This window comes from Archocentrus centrarchus, chromosome 20 (assembly GCF_007364275.1).
Source record: "Archocentrus centrarchus isolate MPI-CPG fArcCen1 chromosome 20, fArcCen1, whole genome shotgun sequence".
Classification (NCBI taxonomy): Eukaryota; Metazoa; Chordata; class Actinopteri; order Cichliformes; family Cichlidae; genus Archocentrus; species Archocentrus centrarchus.
In genome coordinates this window covers 8,476,033-8,491,986 of record NC_044365.1, presented here as the reverse complement: position 1 = coordinate 8,491,986, position 15,954 = coordinate 8,476,033, and the positions used below count along the sequence as shown (strand labels likewise).

At 39.5% G+C, this 15,954-nt stretch overlaps 1 protein-coding gene across 1 annotated transcript in view; it reads left to right on the top strand.

Moving 5' to 3' along the window:
- Nucleotides 1–15,954, top strand: part of cubn (cubilin (intrinsic factor-cobalamin receptor)) — an 83,575-nt gene that overhangs the window by 52,717 nt on the left and 14,904 nt on the right. Inside the window, exons 43-54 of the mRNA XM_030756630.1 lie at nucleotides 924–1,092; nucleotides 1,606–1,780; nucleotides 2,340–2,518; nucleotides 2,936–3,145; nucleotides 5,113–5,253; nucleotides 6,375–6,559; nucleotides 6,729–6,900; nucleotides 9,463–9,666; nucleotides 10,960–11,109; nucleotides 11,241–11,362; nucleotides 12,684–12,909; nucleotides 13,037–13,224. Coding sequence (XP_030612490.1) covers nucleotides 924–1,092; nucleotides 1,606–1,780; nucleotides 2,340–2,518; nucleotides 2,936–3,145; nucleotides 5,113–5,253; nucleotides 6,375–6,559; nucleotides 6,729–6,900; nucleotides 9,463–9,666; nucleotides 10,960–11,109; nucleotides 11,241–11,362; nucleotides 12,684–12,909; nucleotides 13,037–13,224 — 2,121 coding nt within the window. The remainder of the gene's footprint in view (nucleotides 1–923; nucleotides 1,093–1,605; nucleotides 1,781–2,339; nucleotides 2,519–2,935; nucleotides 3,146–5,112; nucleotides 5,254–6,374; nucleotides 6,560–6,728; nucleotides 6,901–9,462; nucleotides 9,667–10,959; nucleotides 11,110–11,240; nucleotides 11,363–12,683; nucleotides 12,910–13,036; nucleotides 13,225–15,954) is intronic.

Below are 15,954 nucleotides of genomic sequence, written 5' to 3'. Positions count from 1 at the left end.
GTCAGGACCCGTTTCCTGGCCCGAAACGGGGAAATGACCCTCTCTTCCAGCAATAAAATCTCCAACATACAGGCAGCAAGCCGAGGGGATACAAGGATACCAACCCCAGTTTGCCAGCTCTCACTGAGGGCAACTCCAAACTGGAACAGAGTCCGACTCTTCTCCAGGAGACTGGTTCCAGGGCCCAAGCCATGCATTGAGTTCAGCCTGACTATACCCACCCTGTAACTCTCAACTGCACTAGCTGAGGCTCCTTCCCCACCAAAGAGGTGATGTTCCATGTCCCAATAGCCAGTCTCAATAGCCGGGAAATAGCCCGACAGGGCCATGATTTCTCCAGGCTGTGCCCAGCCGGACCCCATGGGCTAAGGCCTGGCCACAAGGTGCACTCCCTCAAGCACCCTCCCACACCCTTCCTACATTTTCACTCCTGTACAGTAATGCTGGTACTGTATCACCATACCAATTAACAGTGCATTTTAAAGGGTAATTAATGACGTAGCCCTTTAACGCCGGGCGATCGCTGCTGAAGCGCCCGTTACTTGCCCTCAATAGCGGCGAACAGCTGATTGAGACGTGGCGTATCAGCTCGGCTTTTTACCGTAAGTCCGCAACCGTTTGTCCTATCGAAAAAATGCAAACGGTTCCTGAAAGCCCAGAGATTGCACGTCACAGCCATATAGGGGTATTACGGTATTTGTTGCCGGAAGTCCACGAACGGCGGCAGTATGTCGTGTCACATGGGACACATTCGGTGTTAAAGTTAAGTACATTACTTAGCAAAACCATCTAGTGGGCTGAATTGAACCCTCTGATGGGCAACTTCTGACCCCTCAGACTTATGTTTCATACCCTGTTTTAAACCGTATTTTACTCAGAACTCACTGATCAATTGGTAAATTGTTTATATCACTCCTCCACAGCTCAGGAATGGTCCAGATGGCTCATCTCCATTACTGGGAGGCCGACTGTGTGGTTCAAGTCCCCCATCCCTCCTCCAGACTACTGATAACCACCTCTTTATTCACTTTGTATCTGATTCCAGTAATGAGGCCTCTGGCTTTAAGCTGACCTTTGAAGCCCACAGTCAAGGTAAAATATTCACTTCATCACAGTCACTATAAGAATCATGAAACATTTCAATGCTGACAAGTCATTAGCATTTAGTCATGGTTGAAAAATAGTTCCAAAATTAGAGTTGTGCCAGGGTCAAATTAATGTTACGATGGCACAACTCCAAGGCCCTGTTTACACAAGAATATTTTCAGGTGAAAATGGTAAACCTTTGTTGCAGTTTGGTCATTAGTTTACAAAGCAACAGCGTTTTGAGTACCTGAAAGAGCACAGGACAGTTTTAGACTTTACCTAAGTCTATTTTAAACAAGCTTGGATCCAGACAAGAAAGCTATGTTTCTGGATCTTAGTGTTTTGGATTTTCTTATTTATTTTTTTGCATGGTATATAAACAATTCTCCTCTAAATGTAACTTATATTTATTTATTTTTGGAGTTTATTTATTAAGTATATACACTATCAAGGCTTAAAGGAACTAATGTTAGTCACTAAAGTGGTCCAGTGAAACTTAATCCTTCTATTTGTCCACAGCTTGTGGAGGTTTCATCGAGCTGAATGATAATGATCCTCCAGGGTACATTACATCACCTAACTATCCACAGAACTACCCTCAGAACATTGACTGTATCTGGGTGATTACTGTGCCCAATGGAGAAGCTGTCCAAATTGACTTTGAGGATCAGTTCTACATTGAGCCCACAGCCAGGTACACTTTTACTTTTGTTTCCTATCTATCTATCTATCTATCTATCTATCTATCTATCTATCTATCTATCTATCTATCTATCTATCTATCTATCTATCTATCTATCTATCTATCTATCTATCTATCTATCTATCTATCTATCTATCTATCTATCTATCTATCTATCTATCTATCTATCTATCTATCTATCTATCTATCTATCTATCTATCTATCTATCTGTCTGTCTATCTATCTGTCTGTCTGTCTGTCTGTCTGTCTGTCTGTCTGTCTTGTATTATGTTTTATCCCAAAATTATTGACAAATAGATCTAAATAGATCTAAATAGTTTGTACCTGCATTTTCATGTAAGCCTATCTATGTTATTATTACTAAATTGGTTGGTGGTTATTAGTGTTTAGAGCACTACAGTACTGGGGTCATGGTGCAAATAATTTTCAAACTCTACATTACACGGAAAAGCATTTGGAAGTGTTGCCAGTTTTTCACATTTATTCATCTGCTGTGCTTGGGGATCATGGCATATCCACAAGACATGTTTTCATTGATTTATTTGACAGCTGTATATATGACTACTTGGAGCTGCGTGATGGCTCAACATCCAACAGTGACATAATTTCCCGGCTCTGTGGCAACACCAAACCCTCTACCCAACATTCAGCTGGCTCCTCCATGTGGCTTAGGTTTCGTACTGACGGCAGTGTCACACACCAAGGATTCAAAGCAAAGTACTCCATAGGTAAAGAGTCACAGACATCATGCACAATCTGCAAGCTGTTTTTTTTATTCAAACTCGGGATTGTGTTTGTTCTTCCTGGTTATTCATTATTTTACTAAGAAAGTTCAACAAATACTTTTTTTTCCTTTTTTTTACAAAATTACAAAGGAAAGAAACTGCCTTACACATAAAGGAATGACTTCAGTAGTGGTATTCTTATGGCATACAGAGCCAGTGTTATAGAAAATGTGCCAGTGTCAAAACATTTCTGGACCTAACTTTTGTTTTTTAGGTTTTCAGAGCAAATGTGAGCTTATTGTTGATTTTGTGGTTGTACTCAGTGATAGCGATACAAGCATTGAGATTTTGAGTATATATGCCAGGATGCTGACCTGTTCTAAAGCTCTGTTCTCATTCTGTAACTCAAATTCTTCACAGCAACATGTGGAGGTACCTACATAGGTCAGAGGGGTATAATCCACAGCCCAGGCTTCCCAGGATCCAACTATCCTGATAGCTCGAATTGTGAGTGGTACCTGGAGGGGCCCACAGGACACTACCTCACTCTTAGCTATGCCAATTTCAGCTTGCAGGATACTCAAGGATGCTCTGCTGACTATGTGGAAATCAGAGAGTACAATGCCTCAGGTAAAAATATAAATAAATAAACACAAGAGGATAAGTTCTGAAAAGGTTGGGACATTGTGTTAAATGTAAAGAAAGATATAATTCAGTGATTTACAAATCTCATAAACCCATATTTTATATAAAATGTCTGAATGTTTGAAGGGGGTATCAAAAGGCTAGAAAAGTAAGTGGTACCAAAAGGAAACAGCTGGAAGAACATTTCGCATCTAATTAAGTTAAATGGCAACAGGTCAGTAACATGATTGTTATAAAAAGAGCATCTTAGAGAGGTAGAGTTTCTCAGAAGTACAGATTGGCAGAGGTTCACCAATCTGCAAAGAACTATGTCTACAAATTGTGGAACAATTTTAGGCTAATGTTCCTCAACATAAAATTGCAAAGACTTTTAGTATCTCATCATCTATAGAACTTAATATCATCAAAAGGCTGAAAATCAGTATTTGATGATCTTTGGACTCTGACAGCACAGCATTAAAAACAGGAATGATTCTGTCATGGAAATCAGTGCACAGGTTCAGGAACACTTCCAGAAATCGTTCAGTTTGCCATGCCATCCACAAATGCTGGTGAAAGCACTATCATGCAAAGAAGAAGCCCTATGTGAACATGATACTGACAGCACTGTCTTCTTTGGGCCAAAGCTCATTTAAAAGAGGGGAGGGGCCATCTGGCTTGTTATGGTAAATGGATTAGTTCTTATATAGTGCTTTTCTACTCTTTCTGAGCACTCAAAGCGCTTATACAACATGTTTGCATTTACCCCATTCACACAAGCACTTCCATGATTATCTAAGCTAAGTGCTTTTTATTACCTAACATTCACACTCCAACGGTTGCATTGCAGAGCAACTTGGAGTTAAGTATCTTGCCCAAGGATATGTTGGTATGCAGCCTGGAGTAGCCAGGATTCAAACCGCTGACCTTCTGATCAGTAGGTGACCTGCTCTACCTCCTGAGCTTCAGCCATATCTCAGTTCAAATCCTGCATCTCTGATGATTTGATGCTGAATTAGTGCCTATGGAACTGGCAGCTTGCATATGTGGAAAGGCACCACCAATGTTAAAATACATATACATAGGTAAAAGGCAGAGCAATACATGCTCCCATCCAGATGATGTCTTTTTCAGGGAAGTCCTTGCAAATTTCAGCAATGCTATAGTGAAGGGATCCTCAAATCCAGGCCTTGAGGTCCGGTGTCCTGCAGGTTTTAGATGTGTCCCTGATCCAACACACCTGAGCCAAATATATTAGTCATTAGCAGGACTCTGGAGAACTTGACTGCATACTGAGGAGATAATTCAGCCATTTGATTCAGGTGCGTTGGATCAGGGACACATCTAAAACCTGCAGGACACTGGACCTCGAGGCCTGGATTTGAGGATCCCTGCAATAGTGCGTACTGCACCTATTACAACAGCTTTGTAGGAGAAGAGTCCATGTGCTCAACTGGCCTGCCTGCAGTGCAGACCTTTCAACAACTGAACACATGAACTGAAAAATATGACAAAGAATGCCCAGGACTGTTGCACAACTGCATTCCTATATCAGAGAAGAATGGTACAATATTCCTCTTCCAAAAGTCCAGCAACTGGTTTCATGAGTTCCCAGATACAGACTGCTAACAGAAGAAGGGATGCTATGGAATGTTAAATGTGGTCATAGCTCAACTTTTTTGAAAGGTGTTGCTATCAAATTCAAAATGAACTAATATTTATCTTAAAAGGGTACATTTTCTCAGTTTCAATATTTGATGTTTTATATGTTCTATTGAGATTAAAATATGGGTTTATGAGATTTGCAAATTATTGCATTCTATTTTATTATTATTGTTATTTACATTTTACACAGCATCCCAACAGTTTCAGAATTACCTTTGTAAAGTAAGTTCTACACGAAACACGTCTTTGTTTCTTGTTGAGACAATGGGGTAATGAAGGCTTTCCTTTATCCTTTCTACTGTGTGTAGGCCAGTTACTGGGCCGACACTGTGGCAGTAACCTTCCTGCTTCCATGGACACATCTGACAGTTTTGCTTATGTCCGGTTTGTCAGTGACACCAGTGGAAATGCAGCTGGCTTCAGGCTGTTCTTTGAGGCGAGCATTGAAGGTAGGATCATTTTGAAAAGTGCAAGGATTATTTGCTGGATGATCACTACAGTACATAATATTTACTCATGAAGTGCACATTTGAGTAATGTCACCATGATAATAGTATTTATCATACTGACATGATTTTGTGGGTAAATGTTGTTTCATTAGGTTTTGAGACAGTGCCTCATCACTGTTGTAGTCATTTTTTCCCCAGTTCATCTTGGGAAACAAGTGGAATCCAAATGTACAAGAAAAGCATCATGAACAGTTTCTCTCATACTACACTGTTTTTATATTTGTCTTTTTATACAGTGACCAACAAAAAACAACCACAAATGAGCCAGATATAGTCCTGTCTATAAACCCACCAATATTGTATGTTACAGTATAGAAAACACAAAAAATAACTGGGATCAGTAAAGAATTGACAAAAGAAAAAAGACAGCAAAGAAGTTAGTAAGTGGTTTGTGTTCCTGTTTGAGTCTTTTTTTATAGTTTCAAATGACCTGTAAGATAACTTTTTAACATGCACAGATAGTAAATTTTATTCTTTAGATGCTAACATCATCATGTAGGACTAGCATTTCTATTTTACATTCTTATATCCATTTTGAAGTAATTAAGCTCATTGTATCATATTTAGTAATAATAATAATCACCACGACATTTGATTTATTTTATTTGGAAAGTGCCAGTCACCTGAAATAAAGCATCAGGTTTTTTACAATAAAGCAAATGACATAAAGTTAATTCACATAAAATAGAGGTAAAATGCTTGAGGTCAAGACCAAACAGTGATGTATAGAGAACCTGGAAATTGCCAGTCTCATGACAAAGCACGTATTGTAAGTAGAAAAGAAAAACTGTATAACAGGAGATACAGGCTGGTTGGTTATCTCCCACATTACAGTGCCATTCAATTATAACAGCAACAGAAAGAAGACAAAAAGCCACCAGTGACTTCAAACTCAAACCTGCTCTATCTTTGGTCGCCAACAATGACAGGATGTCAGGATGAACAATTAAATGTTTAATTTGTTTTGGCTTACAAAAATAAATTAATGAAAAATGCTGGGAAAATTATTTGTTATTTCTCATGCTGAGTCTCTATGTTTTTCTTTTCTTCTTTTCCCACAGTCTGTGGAGGTGAGCTGAATGCTCCTTCAGGAACTATCTCTTCTCCAAATTACCCCAACTTGTATCCACACAGCCGGGTGTGTCGTTGGGAGCTGATAGTGCCATCAGGCCGCAAGGTTACCCTCACCATCAATGACATGCGGCTGGAAGGTTCTGGTACATCCTGCATATTTGACTATGTTGATGTGAGTCCCTTTTTGCTAGTAGTCATTATTCTTTTCACTTTATCCATTTTAGCTTGCTTATTTAAATATTCATATTTGTAAAACTGGAACACACTACTGCAAAACATTTGTTATTAGTAACAGGCAAGTTAGAGAAATTGCATATTAAGCATAATTCTATGTCCTCCAGGTACTGAATGGGTTAGCAGTCGATGCCCCCCACCTGCAACGCTTCTGTGGTACAGTACCACCAGGCACTCAGGTGCGCTCCTCTGGCAACACCATAGCCGTTGTGTTCCGTACAGATGCTTCAGTATCCAATGGTGGATTCATGGCTACTTACTCCTCTGATGAGCCTGCAGGTTAGATACTCCCGTGCACAAAACTAAGACTGAAATATTGTCTACAGAATAACACAATTCAAACTACGTTAATCATAATATCCATTTTTATCAATGGCAATTTCTTAAACATGTTAAAGGAGGAGGCCACATTCATAGATGATTGAGTATTCTAACTGCAGGTTAGGTAAAGTATCAAAAACATCATTCTGCTATCAAGAATATCATTCTGCTGAGTAAGTTTCAGGTTGTATTGTCTAAATCAGAGCTCTAGCAGTTTAGCAGTTTTTAGATTATACTGGTGCACTGATCAGCGTGAAGTGGTAGGTAGTATATATGATGACAGGTGGAAGATATTACAGTATTTCTGAACTGCTAACTCACATTTCCCAAGTCCACCACCCATTTTCCCAAAACCTTAAACACAAATCTAAAAACTCAAGCTAATTCCCCAAAATCCAATACTTTCCCATCAAAATCAAATAATCACTGCAAAAAACAGTGACCTGTGTGCAAAACCAAACACTGTGGTCAAGTCACACACACAGCAAGTGGTCGTTGTTCAATTCTGGGAAAGGGGGAGTGTACTTGCACATTGCATTGTAATGAATATCACAGTACTTGCAATGTGGCATATTGTATGTCAAATGTTGTACAGCATGGAAGAGTGAATGTCCTGATGATGCTGCCACAGAGAATCCGCTCAATTGGTTTGGACCCTTTGTCCTGCTTCCCTCATTGTCATCCCGTGGACGAGGACATGGTTTGTTTTCTCGGTCGTCCTCGTCCTCTTCCTCATCTGCCTCTCTGTATGTGTCTGTCCATTGTAGATGCACATGTGCCACCTGCACTAAACTGACTTTTATCCTGCCCAGTTGGTCTGGTCACATCATTTGACAAATATGTGTTCAATTGTGAGTTACTGTGTGTAACAGCTGGCAGAGGTGTTGGAGTTGTGTTCGCATTCTGCTGCCAGTGTTTACGGGTTTGTAACAATGTGTTCAGTGACTGAGACTGTGTTTAAGTTTCGCAAAAAAGAGTGACACACACACACACACACACACACACACACACACACACACACACACACACACACACACACACACACACACACACACACACACACACAGTCTTCTGTAGCTTGCTGCACTCATTCCTGGCTGAAAAATTGCAAAATATTATAACTTGTAAATTGAAATAAATATCTATTATATTGCCAAAATGATTTACTATCACCTGACAATGGTAAGCAGTGGAGGAATATTTAGAACCATTCCTTTTAGCAAAATAAGCAATGAATCAGTATGAAAACACTTCACCACACATAAAACTGGAATACTGGCAAATTGTGCATAAATTATCAAAAATAAAAATAATTATTCTAATGTTCTGTATCAGGGTGAGACAGATTAGCAATACTGCTGAAGATGTTTAAGATTGACCTCATTTCAAAGATTTCATACTCGCTTTAGTCTATAGTAATGGATCATATTCTATTCGTATATTCGTTTTGTAGTAGCTGTCCTGTGAAGACCATGTCTCTAAAAAGAGCTGTTAACGAGCTTGGAAAAACACGCCTACATTTTGGCCCTCACAGTGTTTTAAAAATGGTAGATGGTAAATGGACTAGTTCTTATATAGTGCTTTTCTACTCAGTTTTGAGCACTCAAAGTACATAAAAATATATTAATAACAAAAATCACAACTGAATTAAAAGGCTTGAGCACTGTGCAACATGGTTAACTGTCGGTCTCTGCAGGGTGATTAAAATATTAATGAAAAATGAAGGTGGAGTGTTTGTAAAACAGCTGGTGGAACATTTGGTTAACCAAGTGATTTCTTAGAGATGCTAAACTGAAAGTGCTGGCTGAGCCTGCACCTGTTTCACGTGCCAGTTTTATTAAACTGGATTTGATGTCTCCTCGCCATCATCAAGGGTTTCCTTGCTAACATGCTAAAGGAGGTATTAAAAACTTTTTCACAATGCACTCCATTTTCTCTATATCAGTCATGTTGGCTAAGGTGGCTAGTGAGAGAAAACTTATCTGTTACAGTGACAAATCACAGAAGCATGTCTATTTGCTAATGCTAGCTCTGTTTCAACTTGTAACTGATCTCAGAACAGTCAGCTTGTCTTGCACACTAATCTCCCATCAAGTCTCCTGTCAATGCACATGCACAAAAAACCAGAAAAGGCTGCTGGCCTTTCAGCTTGACAAGCTTCAGCCTTTGTTGACAGGAGATGAACACACCTGTGAAATGGAGACATTTCACCTTTCTTGATAAAGGTCACGGTATGATTAATGCCAGCATGACAAATGAACTAAGCAGATGGCTGACTGGTCCACCTCCTGAATCAGGTGCATTCAGGTGCATTTGCACTGGGCAGGACAAACCACTGATTCAATTTCCTAGTTGAGGAGTTGAGGGACCTGAAAATAAGTAACGGTAAATTCAGACTACCAAAAAATATTGACAACCAGACCTGTCAAGAGTGATGACATCCGGCTGATTGGATGTAGGCCAAGTTCTTATAAGAAATATATTATATAATCATTATATTTCTCTACTGTATTTTATTAGAATGTGGTGGCATCCTGAATAACCCTGCGGGCGGGAACTTCACTTCTCCTGGTTACCTGGTATCCAACTACAGCAACAACATCAACTGTGAGTGGCTGATTCAGAACCCACAGCACATCAATTCCTCTATTGTGGTGTTGATAGAAGACTTGCACCTGGAGAACCATCAGACCTGTGAATCAGACTACCTGCAGTTTCGCTTAGGTAAGTCCTACATAGATATACAGATATATACACTGAACAGACATAACATTATGACCACTGACAAGTGAAGTGAATAACACTGAAAAAATGTTCACTTGGACACTAATATATTCCACCTGCTAGCAGGTGCCATGATGAACATATGTTCATCATGGCACCTGCTAGCAGGTGGAATATATTAGGTTCCAAGTGAACATTTTTTTCCTCAAAGTTAATGCGTTAAAATTAGGAAAAATGGGCAAACTTAAGGATTTGAGCAAGTTTGACAAGGGCCAAATTGGCTAGACAACCGGATCAGAGCATCTCCAAAACTACATATCTTGTGAGTTTTTCCAATCTGCAGTAGTCAGTACATCTCAAAAGTGTTCCAAGGAAGGAACAGTGGTGAATCAGTGATAGGCCCACTGATGCACAATGGGAGTGAAGGCTGGCCAGTGTGGTCGGATCCAACAGACGTGCTACCGTAGCTCAAATTGCAGAAAATTTTAATACTGGTTCTGATAGAAAAGTGTCAGAATACACAGTTCATCACAGTTTGTTGGATTTGGTACTGCTTAGCTGCAGACCAGTCAGGTTGCCCATGCTGACCTCTGTCCACCACTTAGCGCCAACAATGTGCACCTGAGCGTCAGAACCACAGAGATATGGAATAAAGTGGCCTCCTTGATGAATCACATTTTCTTTTATATCACATGGATGGCCGGGTGTGTGTGCATCACTTACCTGGGGACATGGCACCAAGCCGGCAGAGGCAGTGTGATGCTTTGGGCAATGTTCTGGGAAACCTTGGGTTTTGCCATCTATGTGGATGTTAACTTTGACAAGTACCACTTATCGAAGTATTGTTGCAAACCATGCACACCCTTTCATGGGAATGGTATTTGGCTGCAAAAGCGGCACCAGCACAACATTCAGCAGGTGGTCATAATATTATGCCTGATCAATGAATAATACAACCATGATTATTCAGAACTGACACTTTCAGTAGCAATCAATCAAAGTTTGTGTTACACCTCTTAAGTGCAATGTACATAAAAAGAAACCCATTTTAAGTTTTTTTGTTTCATTTGTTTTTGTTTATTCAGAATAAATAATTCAGCTATCACTTTACAAGTTTGGTTGAAATTAAAAAAAAAAATCTTTGCATTATGATAAAATAAAATAGATGTAGGTAAATAAGCAGATAAAAAAAATAGGCTACTGCCAACAAGTTCACTGAATGTACCTGTGCTGTGTTTAAGAGAGGAAGAAAATGTATATTTAATTAACTATAAAATGTTTCACCTTTTGCAGGTGACTCAGACGGGGAACTGCTGGCCAAGTTTTGTGGGCAGACAACCCCAATACTCCCTATTGTGGTCTTTACACCAGAGCTCTGGGTCCATTTCCAGACTGACAACTCTAATGGAGACTTGGGTTTCAAGGCTAAGTACTTGTTCTCTGGTACGACTCACACTGACTGTATCATTACCTTCATATGCCATATATTCTTTGAATATGAGACTATTATTTTTCCAATGTTGCTGTCATGTAGCAGATCAGCATTGTCCTGATGGATCATTCTTTCCATGCAGAATGTGGAGGCTGGCAGACAGGTGAGGGTGGGGTGTTATCTAGTCCTGATTACCCTAACATCTATCCCAGCCCCAGTCGCTGTGCTTGGCTGCTAGAGGCTCCAGTGGGTCATACTATTACAGTGAGTATGGCTTGCTATATTAAAACCACTGTAATGACTGCAGTGCTGTATTACAGTCACATCACATTGCAGCTGTTTCACAGTAACCACTGATAGGGTTCTTGCTTAGTATTCCTGAATCCAAATATAGGATTGGACTGGAGTATGGGAAGGAGCTGATATATTTCAGCTATATTAAACTCCCAAGATTGCAGGTTTCAGAACTTTCCTTAGAATCCTGCAGTTTTTAAGTTTTCTTCAGTATTAAAGTAACCCAGTGCTAGCTGTCCATATTCCCAGTGTTCCACAACCAGAAAATAAATGTTAAGCAAACTTCCAAAATGTAAATCAATACAGTATAAGAGAGTGTAACTTGGTGTAACACAGTTAACTAAACCTGTCAGTCATAGAGGTTGGGGCTTCAGTGCATTGAAAGTGACCTTATGGCCATTCCTCCTTTGGACCCTCCGCCCTCCAAACTGTCAACAATGACATGAATTTGCATAGGCATAATAATTGAATTTCAAAAGCCAGCTTGTGTTCCAGTGCATGGATCTCTTGCAGTCCTCCAAGGAGACACTCAGGTGTGTGACTGCTGCTTTTGCACTTGGATCCTTTGTTCTACGCAGGCCGGTTTTTGAATTTACACACAAATAATTGAATATGCACTTATGCTTGTGAAATTAAAATTATTGTGATTATGTTTTATCTCACTTTTTACTTTTTACTTTTGAGATAAATGTGATGCAATATACATTTAATAAGTATAGTTAAAACAAACCTAAATTCAAAACAATTTAGATGTGGGTATCACTAAAATGTTCGATACCTTTTTTTTTTTTTAATTAAAGGAGGTTATGCTTTTGGTTGTGTTGGTCTATCTGTTAGCAGGATAACTCGGAAAATTATGAACATGTTTCAAAATTTCGGGAGTTGTTGGGAGTGGTACAAGGAATAATTGATTACATTTTGGTAGCGTAGTACTGGCACATAGGAAATTTAGGGTGGGTGAGGTATGAGCTCTACTGAGTGCCCTTCTAGATATTACTGTAAATAGTTGCTCAATAATATATCCAGGTATAATAAATTTCAAGTAACTGTCGATTACAGCCCTAAAATTTGGCTGATGGGAGATTCAGTTTGTAGATGACTATCAGCTTCCTAGCATTAACTTCAAGCTAGTCACTTCTGAGCAGCTCTGAGTGAAATGCAAAACTGAGTTTATTGTTTATTTTAGCTGGCAAGGCAGAGATTACTGTTTGTGTGTTCAACAGTGTTTAACAGTCTGCTGCACTTATAATGTACAAATTTCCTTTGTCTTCATTCCTCTGCCTTGCTGCAGCTGACCTTTAGCTACTTCAACCTGGAGTCCCACAGCACATGTGGCTGGGACTCGCTCACTATCTTCAATGGAGGGTCCCCAGGTGCTCCCGTTATTGGACAGTACTGTGGTACCACTTCCCCAGGAACCATTCAGTCAGGATCAAACAAACTTGCTGTGGTTTTCCTGGCTGATCACAGTGTATCCAGAGGAGGATTCGTGGCCTCCTGGTCTGCTGATTCTTCAGGTGGGTTTACACTAGCTAAATAAATAATAATATTCAATTCATGGTAAAGCTATCTGAGGACCCAGTCCTCTATGTTATGTTAAGGTTTATATACACTGTGTAATCACATATTTTTGTTGTCTACCAGGCTGTGGAGGGGTGATCCATGCTGATACAGGAACAATCAAGTCTCCAAACTATCCTCAGAACTTCCCAGCCAATGTGGAGTGTACCTGGAAAATCATTGCTCATGAGGGAAACCACCTTGAGATGAGCTTCCGCAGTGATTTTGAAATTCCAGACAGCACTGGGACCTGTCAAACCAGCTATATCAAGGTATCAGGACCACCGTGCAGTTTGTTTGGATTGTTTTTTGTTTTGTTTTGTTTTTTTATTAAGTGTGTAGAGCAGTGATCTTCTTCTTCTTCTTCTTCTTCTTCTTCTTCTTCTTCTTCTTCTTCTTCATCATCATCATCATCATCATCATCCTCATATTATTGGGTCCATAGTGTAGTTGTTTACATATTCACCTAACACATGAAAGATACAAGTCCCTTGGAGGTTGCATCAAGAAGAAAAACCTTAATAAAAGAAAAATATACAACAATCACTTTATGGCTGGAATTATGCAATACATACGCCTCTAGTACTACATTATCTTCACTTGAACCCGACTCACAGTGAAAGTTTAGTGCAGGGAATGGAAGATGGGACAGAAGCAGGACAACAGGAAATGACAGCAAGTTGTTGTTTTCCCCTCAAACCAAATAAGCAGAAGTTCCTAACTAATGTGATCGCTTTCTGTGTGGGTGAGCACTTTGTGAAGACAAAACATGTGAAGAATGTGAAAGAACAGGACAAAATCTCATATGTGAAGCCACTGAAACAAGTCAAAAGAGATGTAGGGTTGGTTGTAGCACCATGAGCAGTCCTGTTAAGTGAACTTTCTTTCTGATATGTTAATCATGAATAGATTTTTTTGGGGTTTTTTTTAGCACTGATTGTTGTGTTTGTTGAAGCTAAAAGTTCAACCAGAAGGTCAAATATTCAGTGCAGTGAAAAGGTATTTGCCCTTTATTGATTTCTTATATTGCTACATAATTGTCACACTTTCACCCTCCCTCCCCTCAGGTTATTCAGGTTATCTTTGTCTACATTTATTTTTGCACATTTCAATAAATGACTGCACCTATTTCCCATATTTCTAATGAAAATATTGAGGGTCACTCAAAACTTTTGCACAGCACTGTATGTGCCCTAATGTTTGCCCTGTTGTTAGTTTTGGATTATTAATTGAATACAAGTTATATGATTACAACTGTAAGTTAGAAGGATATGCAATTAATACATTCTCTTGTCAATATGCTCTCAGTGTATCTGGTGGCCAATAATGTAATGCATTTAAACCACTTGGAATGCCCCACTTCATGTATCTGTTTACAGGTATGGTGGTATTTGAAGAATTCACAGCACATGTGAAATTATGACCAATACTTGTATGCGCATATGTAATGAACCCCAGAGAGACTTTGTAATTTACCACAGAGTGAGGAGAGAAATGGTTACAACAGAAAAAAAATCAAATTTGTCTACTTAAGGATAAAACTACTTTGCAGCCATCCCACATATATCAATTAGTATCAAACTCTGAACCTACGTTTAACAGTAAAAGGGCAGGCCATTCACCACTGTCACACTTCCTTGAGAGATCAGTTGTAACTAACAAGCTGTGATGCTCTCTCAACAATACACAAATTGTAGGAGCTCATCTCCAAGAGTTTTGTGTTAAAACATGTTTTTGAATTTGGTTTGATTGCTGTATTCTGATGGATCAAGGATGTTTTTTTAATCCATCCAGTAATAACAGTAATAATCAATTTTTTCCATGGTTAAGGATCTTATTTCTAGAACTGTGTTATGCCTGTCTATGTATTATTTTATGAGTATAATTTTATTTTAGTGTTTTCCTTCATTGTTGTCTTGAAACATACAGGTGCTGGTCATAAAATTAGAATATCATGAAAAAGTTGATTTATTTCAGTAATCCCATTCAAAAAGTGAAACTTGTTTATTATATTCATTCATTACACACAGACTGATATATTTCAAATGTTTGTTTCTTTTAATTTTGAGGATTATAACTGACAACTAATGAAAACCTCAAATTCAGTGTCTCAGAAAATTAGAATATTGTGAAAAGATTCAATATTGAAGACATCTGGTGCCACACTCTAATCAGCTAATTAACTCCAAACACCTGCAAAGGCCTTTAAATGGTCTCTCAGTCTAGTTCTGTAGGCTACACAATCATGGGAAAGACTCCTGACTTGACAGTTGTCCAAAAGACGACATTTGACACCGTGCACAAGGAGGGCAAGACACAAAAGGTCATTGCCAAAGAGGCTGGCTGTTCACAGAGCTCTGTGTCCAAGCACATTAATAGAGAGGCGAAGGGATGGAAAAGCTGTGGTAGAAAAAAAGCCATTCAAAAATGTGGGGGAGATTCACAGTGGACTGCAGCTGGAGTCAGAGCTTCAAGAACCACCAAGCACAGACGTATGCAGACATGGGTTTCAGCTGTCACAGTCCTTGTGTCAAGCCACTCTTGAACAAGAGACGGCATCTCAGAAGCATCTCGCCTGGGCTAAAGACAAAAAGGACTGGACTGCTGCTGAGTGCTCCAAAGTTATGTTCTCTGATCAAAGTTAATTTAGCATTTCCTTTGGAAATCAAGGTCCCAGAGTCTGGAGGAAGAGAGGAGAGGCACAGAATCCACGTTGCTTGAGGTGATGGTTTGGGATGCCATGTCATCTGCTGGTGTTGGTCCACTGTGGTTTCTGAGGTCCAAGGTCAACGCAGCCATCTACCAGGAAGTTTTAGAGCACTTCATGCTTCCTGCTGCTGACCAACTTTATGGAGATGCAGATTTCATTTTCCAATAGGACTTGGCACCTGCACACAGTGCCAAAGCTACCAGCTACTTGCTTTAAGAACCATGTTATCCCTGTTCTTAATTGGCCATCAAACTCGCCTGACCTTAACCCCATAGAAAATCTATGGGCTATT